The sequence below is a fragment of the Urocampus carinirostris genome, chromosome 6 (genome assembly GCF_059441175.1).
Source record: "Urocampus carinirostris isolate Australia breed hairy pipefish chromosome 6, RoL_Ucar_1.0, whole genome shotgun sequence".
Taxonomy (NCBI): Eukaryota; Metazoa; Chordata; class Actinopteri; order Syngnathiformes; family Syngnathidae; genus Urocampus; species Urocampus carinirostris.
Window position 1 is genome coordinate 22,148,920 of NC_142354.1, and position 14,997 is coordinate 22,163,916.

The 14,997-nt window shown below is 38.2% G+C and overlaps 2 protein-coding genes across 2 annotated transcripts; one reads left to right on the forward strand and one right to left on the reverse strand.

Annotated features, from left to right (window-relative positions):
- Nucleotides 1-130: 130 nt before the first annotated feature.
- med20 (mediator complex subunit 20) lies at nt 131-4,723 on the reverse strand. Its single transcript, XM_088338306.1, has 4 exons — nt 4,562-4,723; nt 3,947-4,092; nt 3,100-3,353; nt 131-3,018 (listed from the first exon to the last, which is right to left on the reverse strand). Exons 1-4 carry the CDS (start codon nt 4,573-4,575, stop codon nt 2,797-2,799), a joined length of 636 nt encoding a protein of 211 aa, XP_088194432.1. The 5' UTR covers nt 4,576-4,723; the 3' UTR covers nt 131-2,796.
- A 75-nt stretch (nt 4,724-4,798) lies between these two features.
- On the forward strand, nt 4,799-14,371 carry bysl (bystin like). The gene is made up of 7 exons (XM_088338307.1): nt 4,799-5,207; nt 6,959-7,118; nt 7,194-7,332; nt 10,123-10,256; nt 10,335-10,495; nt 12,321-12,423; nt 13,906-14,371. The coding sequence occupies exons 1-7, from the start codon at nt 4,949-4,951 to the stop codon at nt 14,258-14,260; spliced, it is 1,311 nt and encodes a 436-aa protein (XP_088194433.1). The 5' UTR covers nt 4,799-4,948; the 3' UTR covers nt 14,261-14,371.
- Nucleotides 14,372-14,997: the final 626 nt, after the last annotated feature.

Consider the following 14,997-nt stretch of genomic DNA (forward strand, 5'->3'; position numbering starts at 1 on the left):
AGATATCACTGTTGTGTAGTGCAGGGGTTTCCAGGGTGCCCCTGAAGGACAGCTGAGGTGTCCACGGAGCTCTTCTGAAAATAGGAGACCTGTGCTGCGGATTTTCTATGAAAAAATTTTTAGTGATTGACTAAGTCCATTTACCTTTATTCAATAATTAACCTGGTTGTAACATAGTTACAACATAGTGATAACATGAGATATTTTAGAGATGCATATCAACAGACCTTATGAAGAACTATCGTCAACTGTACGCAGACAGAAACTTCAGTGTTATGGTCACGTCACAGGATCATCAGGACTGACCAAGATCATTCTCTTGGGCACAGTCCAAGGGGGCAGGAGGATATGCAGACCAGAAAAGAATTAGGCCAACATTAGGGATGGACTGGTCCCAATTTTGCCTCAACTCAAAAACAGGCCAGGACCTACCTATGCAGTTAAGGGATCCATGAAAAGGGATATCAAACACAGGTGCCCTTTGCACAAACTAGGACAAATAAGTAGCTCTCATCTTGAAAAAGTTGGTAAACCCAGCTGTAGTGCAACTGAAAAAAAAATGATGAAATCATCGTTTGGTCTTGGTGGGGACAGCACATTTCCAAGTAATCACATGGTACTAGTAGGGATGATGCAATGATTCCTCAATTCTGGTGGGTCCACGTCCCCTCCGTTCATGCAAGAACTATGCCCTTGTTTAAAATACACTTGGAAGTATATGAACTACGGAGATTGAAAGTGACCAAAACGCACCATTTTGATTCTCGTTTTTTAGCCAAACCTTTTTGAGGTTTTTGAGGACCTGTAGCAAACAAGATGTCAGACAATTATTTCAGCTTCCTTATATGTGAGGCTACTGTTATGTAAATTAATGCTTATTTCTCAACCTGCGAGAATGCATTTCAGGATAGTTTATGTATTGTTACTTACTTGAATCATTATATTTAAAAACGTTTTTTTTTGACCACTTGGGGTGCTAAATAATAAACACTGTCGCTTTAAGCCCCAACATGATATTTTATAGCATTATGACATTCCTTCCATTTCAGGTTACCGCTTTTAAAATTGATATTAGAAAGCAACCAATACTGGTTGTGGTACACATCGCAAGTACTGATGCGTTTTAAAATGCTATTATCAAAAAAAGAAGTCTATTTAACGATAAAGCCGCAGTGTGTAATATTTGACCACTAGATGGCACTGTTGTCTAAAGCAAACAAAAGGGCATAGCGCATCGCAGACACGACAGCGACCACTAGGGAGGGATTCCACTATGTAAAATAAACACATTCCCCGACCTATGATGTTTTATAAAAAAAAAAAATCCAATAGTATGATGGTTGATGTAATTTGGCCCAGTATTCAAATCAGTTTTCTTTAGCTGTTTGAAAATGTGTACCACTAGAAAGCTCTAAGTTTTACATGCTTCCATTGAACACAAAAGTAAATTTAAAACCCTCTTAAAAAAAAAAAAGTTGCGATCAATTTTGGAGGATTGGAAAAACTAATATTTACCGTTTAAAACATGTAAACAAATATAGTTCATGATTAATTTAAAAAATAAATAAATAAATCAATTGTTGCATCTCATTCAAACCATTAACACAAAATGACCACGCAGCCAAAATAAGTAAACAACTAGGACAATTGAAGGAGTTATTATTGTTCAGACCTTCACAAGTATCTATCTATCTATCGACTCTGGTCATATCCCTCGAGAGGGGTGACCGACAGCAAAACAAACACATACAAAAACAAAGAAAATAAAAAGGGGAAAAGTGGCTAAAAATCACACACAAATCTTTTTGGGGACCATGGCCAACCCAAATGCCCAAACAAGTTAGGCACCTCGGCACCCAAGTTGGTCATGCTTTCGTCCCTCCAGATGAAACGGGACACAAGAAAGCGGCCGTGTCACTCGGGTCAGGGTGACACTACACACTCTTCTGTTCAACAGCAGGGCCCGACAGTTTTCACTGGTTTACCCCTGCCGCATCATACAGGTGTCATTCCCATCCCTTAGAACGCTTCCAAACATCACACTATCCTTTCACAACACCTCTCCACTCATTCCTGTCACAAACAATAGCTCTAGTAATCCAGGTAAAAGTAGGACGTTATCTACAGTATGTGGATGCAGAAACAAATATCACAATCCCCTATAGGTGAATGTAAAAAAGGCATGCACATATACCTTCTTTTCTACAGAAGTAAAGTTATAGCAATACAATTCTGTACTCATCCATAACAGATAAATAACAAGATTTTTTAATAAAAAATGTTTTTTTCTGAAATATAACCTGTTCTTTAGATATTTGCAAGTGCTGATATTTTAGCATTCAAATATTGTGAAATGTGTCATTACAGTTTAATAAAACAAACTTGAGCAGAAGATTTACAATGATTGGGTAAATGACAGTTGGCAATCCAAAGACTTCTTTAACTCTGCTTTAAAAGGCACATCACTGGTTCAGAGTGGTGTCAAGCGGAACACACATATGTAGATTTTGTTCTAACGAAGTCTTTTTTTTTTTTAACACAAGACGTGACCATCAAAAAGGCTTATGCACGATGAAAAGTCACTCAATTGAAAATAACAGGACAAGCTTTCAAATAGCTTTTTGATCCAAGGGATTGGAATTTGTGAATATTTTTACAGAGTCTAAGACATACTATTAAAATAAAAAAGCACGTCAGGCCTTCCCCGTAGTTGTTGCCTTGTAACCTGATCTTGAATAAGCGGTAGTGACAGGAACAACGAGCGAGCGAGCAATAATATATCCAAGGAATGGCAATTCAACGTACATTACCCCCTTGAATTTGCAGTTTACGCAACTTGTTGAATAACTCCAGGTACTGTGTCATGGTGTCAACACAATCAGATGGTGCAAAAATGCCTTCAGGCTTGGTGGCAAAAGCAGAAGGCAGCTCTGGGACACCGGGGCCCAAGAATGACTGCATGAATTCCTTCATTAGATTCCAGCAGTCTCCTGGAACCACACAGGGACAATATTCCACCTGCAGAGAGCATGAGAACAGTTACAACCAAGTGAGGTGTATTTTTGGTTTGGTTTTTAACTCCGACATGGTGCCCCATACTTCAACTGATATTCCTCTGGCACTTGAGCTCATTGTCACTGTGCCGACTTTGATCAAAAAGTCACAGTAGCGGAATCGGGACCCCCGGCACTCCACTTTGTGGCCCTTGGCATTCTGGAAGTGGCTCTTTAGTTTCACCATGAGAACATCAAAGTTTGCGTCGGCTACAAGGCAGGGCCCGTTCTCGAATAGAGCCAGGCAACTTAGCGGGGTTTCTGAGTTGTGCATGACGTACAAAAGCTTGGACGGTTGACCTGGAACACAAAATTAACAGCGACAATCAATTATCCTCCGTGGCCATTAAAAGAACAAACCGATTCTGCTTTTCTTACAACATTAGTGGAATGAAGCAAAATATCTATAAATCAAGACAGGAAAAACATGTGAAGGAAATTATTTACATCAAATCCAGATATTTTTTCCATTATGTCCTTATACACAAATAAAGACAAGCAATTGTATTATAAAAATAGAAATTTAACAATAGCAAGAGTCTCAAAATGATTGGAAATATTTGTGTTGAATCATGTTATTTTGATTGTGTTTTAAAAGCACACAATTTGAATCAGGACTGGAATTGCAGTTCCTGTCAAGTGGTAACAAATGATTTAATTGTGGAATAATCACAGTCTGAATAAACGACTATTGATCTTAATTTCAATTGTTCCTAGATGACTTTTAATCATTAGATTATTTTAATAGTAAGAAGACCTAATCTAGCTTGTTGACATTTTCTCTGGTAGGAGCGGAGAAGAATTGATCAAAATACAAAATGAAGTGGCTTCCTGGCTGCACATTTTGACTCAAACAAGGGACTTAACAGAATACAAACATAATTAAGCATTACCACTGACGCTCCCAGTTGCATGGTAGGTTTCACAGTCGACACAGAAGTTTCCTTGTTTAACAGCGCCAAGCTGCTCTAGTTTCTTGTGGACCATGTCCACGGTCTGCTGCACACTCTTCCCTTCTGCCACCGGCACCTGACACACACTGCAACAAATAATTTTTGTTTTACACTGAACATGTATTAGCAATTGAGTCTGAGTGATACTTTAATCCTCTTGTCCATCACCATTCACATTTGCGCCATTAGAAATCATATACGTTATTTTCTAAAAATAAAATGTTACTTCCATAATAACACAGTGAGGATGATCTGTGCTATTGTTTCATCGTGACAGGTAGAACAGTCGAAAAGTGATTAGGTGAATTGAAATCATTAATGAGATAAGCACCCCGCGACCCTACTGAGGATAAGCAGCGCAGATGATGGATGGATGGATAATAAGGTAAGCAATTAATCTAGGTTGACAGGTGAGCATCTTATGAATTAATTTGAGAATCATGTGTTGTATGGTCAAACTCACAATGCAGTGAGATAAAATGTATTGAGAAAGCTTATTAAAGGGTCTTTTCACACTAAATATGTACAAGATAAAAAAATAAAATAAGTCCTCACCATGTAACTCCCATTATTCGTCGCGAAAGCAGATTTCATAGTAGGTTGAATACTTCCGGGTGGACTTCTTCTTCGTTTTAGATATTGGAAGTTTCCGGTTTCAAAAAACAAACAAACAAAACTAAACTAAACGTCAAACTCAAACAAAAACAACAATGATATATAGACACTAAAAGTTATCAACAAAAATAATAATATTAACTTTATAATTAAACAAAACAGGGGGGGTTGAGACTTTGACTAACTGTGACGTCACTTCCCTTTAGAAAGGCACCTACACGTGTTTAGCTAACTTGTTTACACTCTGAAGACAATCTCCATATTATTTCAAACCCGCAAAGGAGTTAAAAAAAAAGTTTTTCGGAACACACCAGACGAACTGAAGATATGCCGAAAGTGCGAAAATCTAAAGGAGGGGGTGTCAGGCAAATGCAGCCGGACACGCTCGTCGATCAGATGCTACAGGCCGACACGGGTCGACGCAAAGGCCCCGTGAAACTTCGAGATGATCGGGTTGAGAGCGAAGATAATTACGTGGACGAGCGTCTGTCCAAAAAGATCTTACAACAAGCAAGGATTCAACAAGAAGAACTCCAGACCGAATATGGCCTGGTACCAAAAAAGAAAGCGCCAGTCACGGTTCTTGGTAAAGTACATGCATTGCATCTGTATAATGGATACTAGGATATATTTTTTAACTCAATTAAATGCACCTAGGTTGCTTCAAAGTTTTGCTTTCATCAAAAGTCCGAGTTGTGTTTAACATATTTTAAATGAGGTATTTCCAATTGGATTATCACAAAAGCATGCTAACTTTTTCTGCAAATGAATTATGTGTGAGGCTGCAGAGTAAATAATAGTTTATAGTTCTCTTGACAACGTTAGGCTGGGAATTCTCAGACTTCTCGCTCTATTTTGAGCATTTTTTATTCTATATTGTATTTTCTATGGCTTGAGTGTCATATTTATCTACGTTCGGACGTGGAGAATTGACATTTAAAAAACAATTATATTTACTTTATCTTACAAAGATCAGATAAAAATAAACACGTTTCATCCATTCACTATCTGCACCGCTTATCCTCGCGGGGGTGCTGGAGCCCTTCCCAGTTGTTAGGGGACACCCTGAACTGGTTGCCAGCCAGTCGCAAGGCACACAGAGACAGACAACTCACTCTCTCATTTACACCTATGGGCAATTTGGACTGGCCAATTAAAGCGGGAGGAAACCGGAGTGCCCGGAGGAAACCCACAAAAGCACAAGGAAAACATGCAAACTCCAAACAGGGAGGTTCGATCTCATGACCTCAGAACTGTGCCGCAGATCTGCTAACCACTGTTTCGCCGTGCTACCCCACGTTTGAATCAATCAACAGCCAATTAATCATTAAACTAATGAACAATTGTTGAGGGAGGTGAGAACTAGTAGATTAGAGATGGAATGAAAAATAGTGGGGGACAAGGAAAGAGAGAAAGAGAAACAAAAGCGATAGAGAGAAATGGTGAGAGAGGGGAAAGAATGATAGATAGATAGATAGATAGATAGATACTTTATTCATCCCCTAAGGGAAATTCACATTTCCAGCAGCATCCCTGAGCTGAGAACAGTACAATAATAAAGCCAAAAGAATACAATATACAAATACCCAGTGTGACGTGCAAATGCCCACTGTAGCGTGTTATATAGAGTAACTAAATAGTGCTACACAGAATACATATTGCAGTAAGATTCGGTAATATCCAATGTAGGTGGTGTGGTTTAATGTGGGCCTTTACTCTGCCGGGTGGAGTTAAAGAGCCTCATGGCATGAGGAAGAAAAGATCTCTTCAGTCTGTCCGTAGTACAAGACGGTGACAGCAGTCTGTCGCTGAAACTGCTCTTCTGTCTGGAGATAATGCTGTGTAGTGGATGCGATGGATTGTCCATGATTGACCTCAGCTTTTTCAGTGCTCGAGAGAGAAATAAAGAAATCCAAAGAGAACAGAGAAGGAGAAAGCAAAAGAGAAAGAGAGAAAAGAAGGAAAGAAAGAGAGAGAAAAATAAGGTAAAAGACTCCAAGAGAGATAGAGACAAAGAAAGAGTAAAAGAGAAACCGAGAGAGAAAGAAATACAAGTACAGCGTCTTTATAAGAGGCACCTCGCTTTGGACATATTTCTACCTGAAGTTCATTTTTTTCTTTCATTTCTCTCAGCGTTGTCTCACGGGCCAGATACTGCCCGCGGGCCGCCACTTTGACTTCCCTGGTTTAAACAATCTAGCCTATAATTGTGACAAGCTTATTGAGAGATGCAAATGTAGTTGTTTCATCATGAATTTTCGGGGAGAATCATTGCAATATTGTGTTGATTTTCATTGTCACACGTTTTTCAACGGGTTATCTTAACATTTTTTTTAGGTTCCACATCACAAGATGGAGACTCAGATGACGAGTGGCCAGAACTGGGTGCAGAAGGTCGTAGTAGTGACGCCAACACTGTGTGTTACAACGATATCGTGGTGGATCCAGATGACGAGAAAGCAATTGAGACCTTCATGAATAAGAACCCACCAGTGAGGCAAGGCTAACATACCCACGCACAATCTAGACTTAAAGGAAACAATCAAATAAATATTTTTATTGTGTCGTTTAGGCGAACGCTTGCAGACATTATAATGGAGAAGATAACAGAAAAACAGACAGAAGTGGGAACAATGATGTCAGAGATCTCTGGTTGCCCAATGCAACAGCTCGACCCAAGGATAGTAGAAGTGTACAGAGGTGTCAATAAGGTTGTTACAAAAACTATGATATTTTTGCCTACCCTCAGAGATATAATAACTCGGGCTGCGAAATTACTCAACGTTGTCAACTAAAATCTATAATAGAAATCGTCAACAATTAATTTTATTGTCACCAGACACTATTTTCCTACAAAGTGAGGCTCTTCTACATGAATATAATCTCTGCTGAGAGTGGTTCATGTAGAATAGCGTCTCTGTTTCGAGCAGAAACATAAATCAAATTTCAAATCAAATTTGTTTGTAAAGCACTTTTCAGGCAAAATAATGCCACTCAATGTGCTGTATAAAAGCATTTAGCATACAACAAGACAGTAAAATCTCCACTAATCTAACCCCCTACCTGGATACAGAAAATATAAAGACTACAGACACTGCCCTACTTACGAACGAGATGGTAAGTTAACTTTGTAAGTTGCTTCAATGCTATATTTTATATGGAATGCATGTTTACGCCTTGTATAAGTAACCTGTATTGTTTTGTACAAAAAATAACATTTCATAAAACATAAACATAAATAAAATTAAGTTTAACTTACTTTTGGAAGATGAGCTTCAAGAGTTAGGTAAAGTGGCTGAAAAAAGCTATCCAACAATTTTCTCAACCGCATCAAGCTGTCTTATTCCACTTTTATTTCAAAAGAAACGGCTAACCTCTTCTTTACACTTTACACCAACCATATTGAATGGATGCACAAGATATTAAGCAATAAAAAAGTTTTTAGCCCGCTAGAGAAACAGTGCTGTCAGTTTACACACGAACTAGGAAGTAGAAGCCAGATTTCTTTTTCGGGGTGAATGCTGGATGACCTCTAGCAGCGCCACACGCCGGTAGTGACGGAAAGAAGTAATGTCCTGTACTGGAATAAAGGTGCACACAATACAAAATCTAACTTACAGGAATGTCCGGATATTTCTCGACATCCCGAAAACAATTTTCATAGCTACCGTTTTTTTTTTTTTTTTTTTTTTTTTCCGTAAGTCGAATGATCGTAAGTAGGGGAGCGTCTGTATTTCTAAAGTTTGCTAAGCAGACTTTGCGTAGCATGGTAGTAGCTCAGTGACGCACTAACATTTAAATAGAATGTCAGACATTTGAACAAAACTGAGTCTAACCCGCCCTGGTAAGATTCATCTGCGCATATTTCACCTTAAAAGAAAGCCTGAGCGTTTTGACAAATTGTGCCTGCATAACACATTTGAAATTAAATGCATGCAGTCTGAAGAACGAACGGCAGTTGTTTAAAACTCTACAACCAACAAACATCAGTACAGACGCTCCCCGACTTACAAACATTCGACATAAGGATAGATACGGCAGATACGATCATTTTTTGGGGATGTAGAAAAATATCCGACATGGCTGTAGGTTAGATTTTGTATTCTGTGCACCTTTTTCCGAGTACAGGACATTAATGTAGTGCTTCTTTCCATTGGTATCGGCGTGTGGTGGCATTGTGAGAGGTCAGCCGGCATCCACCCCGAAGAAGAATTTCACTTCCTCTTCCTAGTTCGTGTGTAAACATACTACGTATACTGTATCTCTAGCGCAAGAAGGAACTTTTTAAGACATTTTTACTGTTTAATATCTCGTGCATCCATTCAATATGGTTGGTGTAAAGTGTAAGGAAGAGGTGAGCCAATTCTTTTGAAACGAAAGTAGAATAAGAAAGCTTGATGTGGTTGAGAAAATCGTCGGAACACTTTTTTTCGGCCATTTTTTCACCACAGAGGAGGACCTCTTGACCCGCAAATCCCATAAGTAAGTAAAGCCTCACTTTATCTTTGTAGAGCATATTTCATTAAACGTTATTTTTTAAGTGCAAAACAATACAGGTTACTTTTAAAAAGCGTTAAACATAAAAATATAGCACTGAAGCAACTTACAACTTCAACTAACTATCGATTGTCCGGAATCTCGTTCGTACGTAGGGCAGCGTCTGTAGTTGAAACTATTTGATAATAAAATGTTAAAAATAGTAGAGTTCTTTTGTTACAGACTTTGCAGTTGACCACGGAATCTACTTCACAAAATGCACATATTTGTTTTATTTACTGTTCTTCCGCTGCCACTGAGCCTGTTCTTGGTTTACAGGGATAAAGATGTTTACTTGATTTTAATTTATTATTTTTTTGCCTGTCCCTAAAAAATTGAAAGAGGTTTATGACCTAGCATTGTGCCTAAATGTTTTTTTCTTTTTTTTTAGATTTATTTTTGTATGACTCTGCAATATGCTTTATAAAAGAGGTAATTCTCCACACAATTAAATCAACTTAATGCAAAATTTAAGAAATAATTGTCTTATATTTCAACGAATCCAGGGGTGGCGAACACGCGGCTCTTGGCCAATAAGAATGCGGCTCTTTGCCTCATCATATTTTCTATTATACTCTGGCTCTTTGCCTCGTTTCATGTTTAGTTTTTTCCCCTCTTAAAACACACTTGAATCCATTAGAGTTAATCACAAATAATAAATAAGTTTGAAATTAATTTGGCAGATTTGCTGTTTTTATGCTGCTCCGGACACATAACTGACTGCCAATCATCTGCGTAGGTTTTGTCTAATGCCGGTCAGTGCGTGGGGTGGCTCTTTGACTCTCACAGTTAAAAATTTGTGTCAAACTTGTTCGTCACCCCTGAACTAATCGTTTCAATAGTTGGTGACGGCCATAATATTGTTTAATAATAAAGGATTTCATAATTTGTTGTCAGCTAAGTGGCTTTGGGATATTGATTGGATTCCAGTCACAATCTCCATTTTTGTTTGACTTTCACTCCAGGTCCTGTCCAAGTATCGCAGTGGAAAGATGCCAAAGGCTTTCAAAATAATACCAGCGCTTTCAAACTGGGAGCAGATTCTCTATTTGACTGAGCCCGAGAACTGGACGGCAGCTGCTATGTATCAGGCAACGAGGTCGGTTCGCAGCGTGATACGAAAAATGATTTTAACGGACTGACATGTCTCCTTTGTGTCCATTTGCATTTGTTCCAGAATTTTCGCTTCTAATTTGAAAGAGCGAATGGCCCAGAGATTTTACAACTTGGTGCTGTTGCCCAGAGTTCGGGATGATATTGCCGAGTACAAACGACTCAATTTTCATCTTTACAGTGCTCTGAAGAAGGCCTTGTTCAAACCGGGAGCCTGGTTTAAAGGTGAGGTTTTAAGTCTAGAACAGTGTTTCTCAACTGGTGGGCCTGGACCTTAAAGTGGGCCCATTTTCATGGGGTGGCGGGCCATTGCCTTGGCAAAATAATGCGAAGAAGAAGAAAGAACGGAGGTTCAATAAAACTCCTTAACAGCAATGCCGATAATACCCTGCTCGAGCTCCTCTTGTTAAGGCAATCAGCTCTGCCAAAACTTTTTTAGCGACGGACCACAGCTTTAGTTATTGTGATTCTGTTAGTTTTATTTCCCTTTCCTACTCTTTATAACGGGTCCCAAGAAAGTTGGTGATAGTGAAGTCGGATAAGGTGACTATGTTCTACCTCCGATTTCAACTGCTCAAATTTTTTCTGATTTGGATCGCAGCTTGTCAGGGTGGGTCCTGAAGTCAGTTGAGAACCACTGTTCTATAACAGGTTTGTTTATATTATAAATGATTAGACATTCTTAAATAAATCACTCCTAAAATTCTAATCAAAACTCAGCCTCTTTCTGTTATGGATCACGTTTCGTTACTCAAAGCTTGCTGACAGCATTTTTTTTAGATCATGTTGCACCATAATTAAATATGTGGAATTTTCCACTGTGACCCATTTTGGAAGGTGTCACTGTACAAGGTGTCCACTTGGTGGTAGTGTTGCGTATATTAAAGCGTTACCTTGGTAGTTAACTGATTTCATGAACTTCAATTTAATATTTACTCGTTTGAAAAAAAATCTAACGATACGTAGTCATTATCACACTTACGTTATGAATTTCCATTATACAGAAACTATTTAATACGGGATGCAGTAGCTATTCTATACATTTTTTCAAGACAAGTATTTCTTTATTTCATTATCTTTCTGTATTTTTCTTTCTTTTTCTCTATTTATATCTCCCTCTCTGTCCTTCTATTCCCCTCTCCTTATTTAGTTCTCACTTTCTCTCTCTTCCTCTTTCTTTTGTTTTCCTTTCTTTTTTTCTTTGTTTTCTTTTACTTTCCTCTCTCTTGCTCCCCGTTTGTTTTTCTTACTTTTTCTCTTCTGTGATTATTTTTTCTTTATCCCTCAATTTCACTCTCTTTCTCTTTATTTCTATTTCTCTATTTCTTTAGCTCCCCTTTTGTCTTTTGTTCTTTTTCTTTCTTTTTTTCCCTATTGTTTACAGCCCTTCGCAACTTATTGTGATTAGGGGTTTTCAAATAAACATGACTTGACGTGACTTGATAATATACAGTATACCCAAACACAAAAAAAAGGTTGAGACTGGGTGGAAACATTTGTTGGACTGAAGAGGGATGGCCGTCATCAGGCTATACTTACTCAAGACACACCAAAGGAAATGGTGTCCCTACGACCCTAGTGGTTAAGGGATACAAACAAACAACAAGAAAAACAGTCCATTTACTTTGATTTTATTTTATTTTAACTAACTAAAACACCCATAAAATTTCCTCTCTGTGTAAAACGAGAGGTGTATAATGTTAACAGGTAAAAGCAGTAAGTAATAAAAAAAAGTAATCGCATTATACTTTGTCTGTTTGCCTTTTTACTCAAGTAACCTAGTGTAATTTGGAACCCTGGTATATTACGTGGCCGTTGACCCAGCCGTTGGAATTTATAGCCGTTGAAGAAAGATAGGTGTTTATCATTTCATCAGATTAGAAAAAAAAATCGTTGCATATCAAAGCCATATCTCAGGAATGTGTGTCAATCATGTGCCCTGATAAAACACATTTATATATATACACACACACACACACACATATTTCTTTCAGAGAAATAAATTGTATAAACGCTTTTGAAATTGAATCGGTTTGAATTTGTCCCACAGGTATACTGATTCCTCTGTGTGAATCTGGAACATGTACTCTCAGAGAGGCAATCATCATTGGAAGCATCCTCACAAAGTGTTCTATTCCTGTGCTACACTCCAGGTAAGCAGTGTTTCTTTGAACACAAATGCTTTTGTCTGCTTGATAACTCCTACGGTGTCAGATTTACTATCACATGTCAGAGTGTTACACAATCCTTACCGCTGCTGACTACGATGATCCAAAAATCATTTTTGTCCAAGTTCAGATTTCACAATGCATTCTGAAGTGATTGATGAAATAACTCTGTGAGGCTACAAAGTGATTGAAACAAAATAACCGACGTGGCGTTTTGAGCATCGAACTGTTTTTATTTTTGTAAAACAAAGGCATTTCAGAAAATCAGAAGGAAAGAGCCTTTAACCCCTTCATGTTCCTGTGAAATGTGCCTAAAATCCCAATCCAAGACAAACCCAAAGTAAATTGAATTGCAAAAATGAATGGTTATTATTTCTTTTGAAAGGTAGAACTCGTTTCGTTCCAAACTGATATGATTACTGGAAGTGCTACTAACATTGAGTAATCTAAGTTGGAACACACAGAAATAGGTTTTTATTTTTGTATGGAATTTTTTATTTTGCAATCGCATGCCTACTAAGAAGTGTAGCATAGGCATTTTAGCTGGAAAACAGCTGGGACAATAGCATAAAGTCTTACCTGGTCCCAGGTTAAATTTGATCACAATCTGAAAAACTAAACATTGTATTTGACATGTTTTTCGAAACGGACGTCAAAACATTTCCAAAAGTGGCCATTCGAAACGACCAATTTACGGCCCTAAAAATTTTGCGGCGTGTGATTTACTTTGTCCAATTTTTAGATATTGTGAAAGAGTTGTAAATGTTCTACTTGTCTTTCTAGAAGTCAATCCATGATCGCGCACACTTGCGCTTGATAATCGAGGGTGTGTTGCATTTATAAAAGTTTATTTTTAGCTGTGATTTAAATACACCCCGTAAAATTTCATAAAATTATGTTGTGAATTTTATTAGGTAATCAACATTTGAATTAGTCAATATTTGCTAACTTTTTTTTTTTTTTTTTGCCGAAGCATGCCATGTCCTTTTTTCGTTTTTTTTTATTACAAGCCCTCGTGAGGTTTCATATGCTAAGGACCATAAAAAATCTTGCAATTGACCGAGAGTGCTGTCAGTCAAAAGTTCCGAAGCTAAACACCATTTTGAAATAATTTAAAGAGTCTTTATTTTTACGGGGGAATTATGGAGCGAAACGGACTGATGCCTACAAGGATCGTCTAACAATGCAGGAATGCTTTTAGGCGGTTTTCTTTTTCATTAATTTGTCGGCATTATAATTTTTGGGGAGTCAATACTTTACACGGTTGGATTCACTGGACTCTCGTGAATATTACAGACCAAATTTGTGTATAATTCTTTTATGAGTGGAATTTCACAGAACGGGGTAGACTGCTGGAAGTGTGAATTTCCCTACGGGGATGAATTTCCCAGTATGAGCGCATTGCGATCGGCGGGGTCGGTTCGAATGGACTATAAGATTGCATAACACCTTTTTTGTACCTTTCAGTGCCACAATGCTGAAGTTGGCAGAGATGGAGTACAACGGCGCCAACAGCATTTTCCTGCGTCTGTTGCTGGACAAGAAATACGCCCTGCCTTTCCGTGTGCTTGATGCTTTGGTAGCCCACTTCCTGTCTTTCCGTAGTGAGAAACGAGAGCTTCCTGTCCTCTGGCATCAGAGTTTACTCACGTTAGCTCAGCGCTACAAAGCTGACCTGGCCTCCGAACAGAAGACGGCGCTACTGGAACTGCTCAGGATACAAACCCACCCGCAGATCTCAGCAGAGATCCGCAGAGAACTTCAGAACTCTGAGTCACGAGATATCGAAGTGGGGATCCCCGCTTCCATAGATATGGACTGAGAAATGTTTGTTTCAGGAGTTTTGATATTCTTGTTTATTCAGTACAATTCAGTACAAGGATTATAGTACGGAACACCAGTGATCATCGAGTTTGCATCACACAGTATTTTTTTCCCGTGTCCACATGGACATTGTGTCCACATGGACTTGCTATGAAGCATAATGGGTATCTGATAATGTCTTCAATCAAAAAGGCAATGTATATTAAAGCAAACTAAATCATTAAAAAACAGGGGTGTAGTTTGTCTTACTTTTTTCCCATGTGTCTAACTAAAGACAAAACTATTCATGTTGGGATTGTATTTGGTGTCAGTCTAACTAATTATTATTTTTCACAATGATTGTCCATAGTATATGCTAGTGTTTGGTTAAGAGGTAGACTGTTGAAACTAAAAAGATACCAGCTAATTGCCAGGCACATACAAACACAATTCCCGCATATTGGACAGTCTGCAAACTGAAATGACTTGACCAGAAATGAAATATAAAAACCCAGAAGGAGTTACATTGAGTTTTGAATGCAGAACCTTAAAACATAGGCTGACTAGTTGCTCTTGTTTATACTTAGAAATGTTTCATTTTTTTCTATAATCCAAAACATCTGAATTGATGTTCTCCAGTAAAACACACTTGTTTATTGCTTTAAAACGGGTCTCAAACACAAATTTATAGGGGGCCGCCAAAGCTAGGGTTTTGGTGACGTAGGGGGAAATTTGGTTTTCCAAAATAAAATCTCT

Bases quoted from the DNA above. Each gene is read 5' to 3' on its own strand.
- bysl (XM_088338307.1), top strand. From the start codon at position 4,949: ATGCCGAAAGTGCGAAAATCTAAAGGAGGGGGTGTCAGGCAAATGCAG. The intron at 7,119-7,193 runs GCAAGGCTAACA...TGTGTCGTTTAG, and splicing joins AATAAGAACCCACCAGTGAG to GCGAACGCTTGCAGACATTA. The intron at 10,257-10,334 runs GTCGGTTCGCAG...CATTTGTTCCAG, and splicing joins GCTATGTATCAGGCAACGAG to AATTTTCGCTTCTAATTTGA.
- med20 (XM_088338306.1), bottom strand. The intron at 3,354-3,946 runs GTAATGCTTAAT...TTTGTGTTCCAG, and splicing joins TGCAACTGGGAGCGTCAGTG to GTCAACCGTCCAAGCTTTTG. The intron at 3,019-3,099 runs GTATGGGGCACC...TGCTCTCTGCAG, and splicing joins CCAGAGGAATATCAGTTGAA to GTGGAATATTGTCCCTGTGT.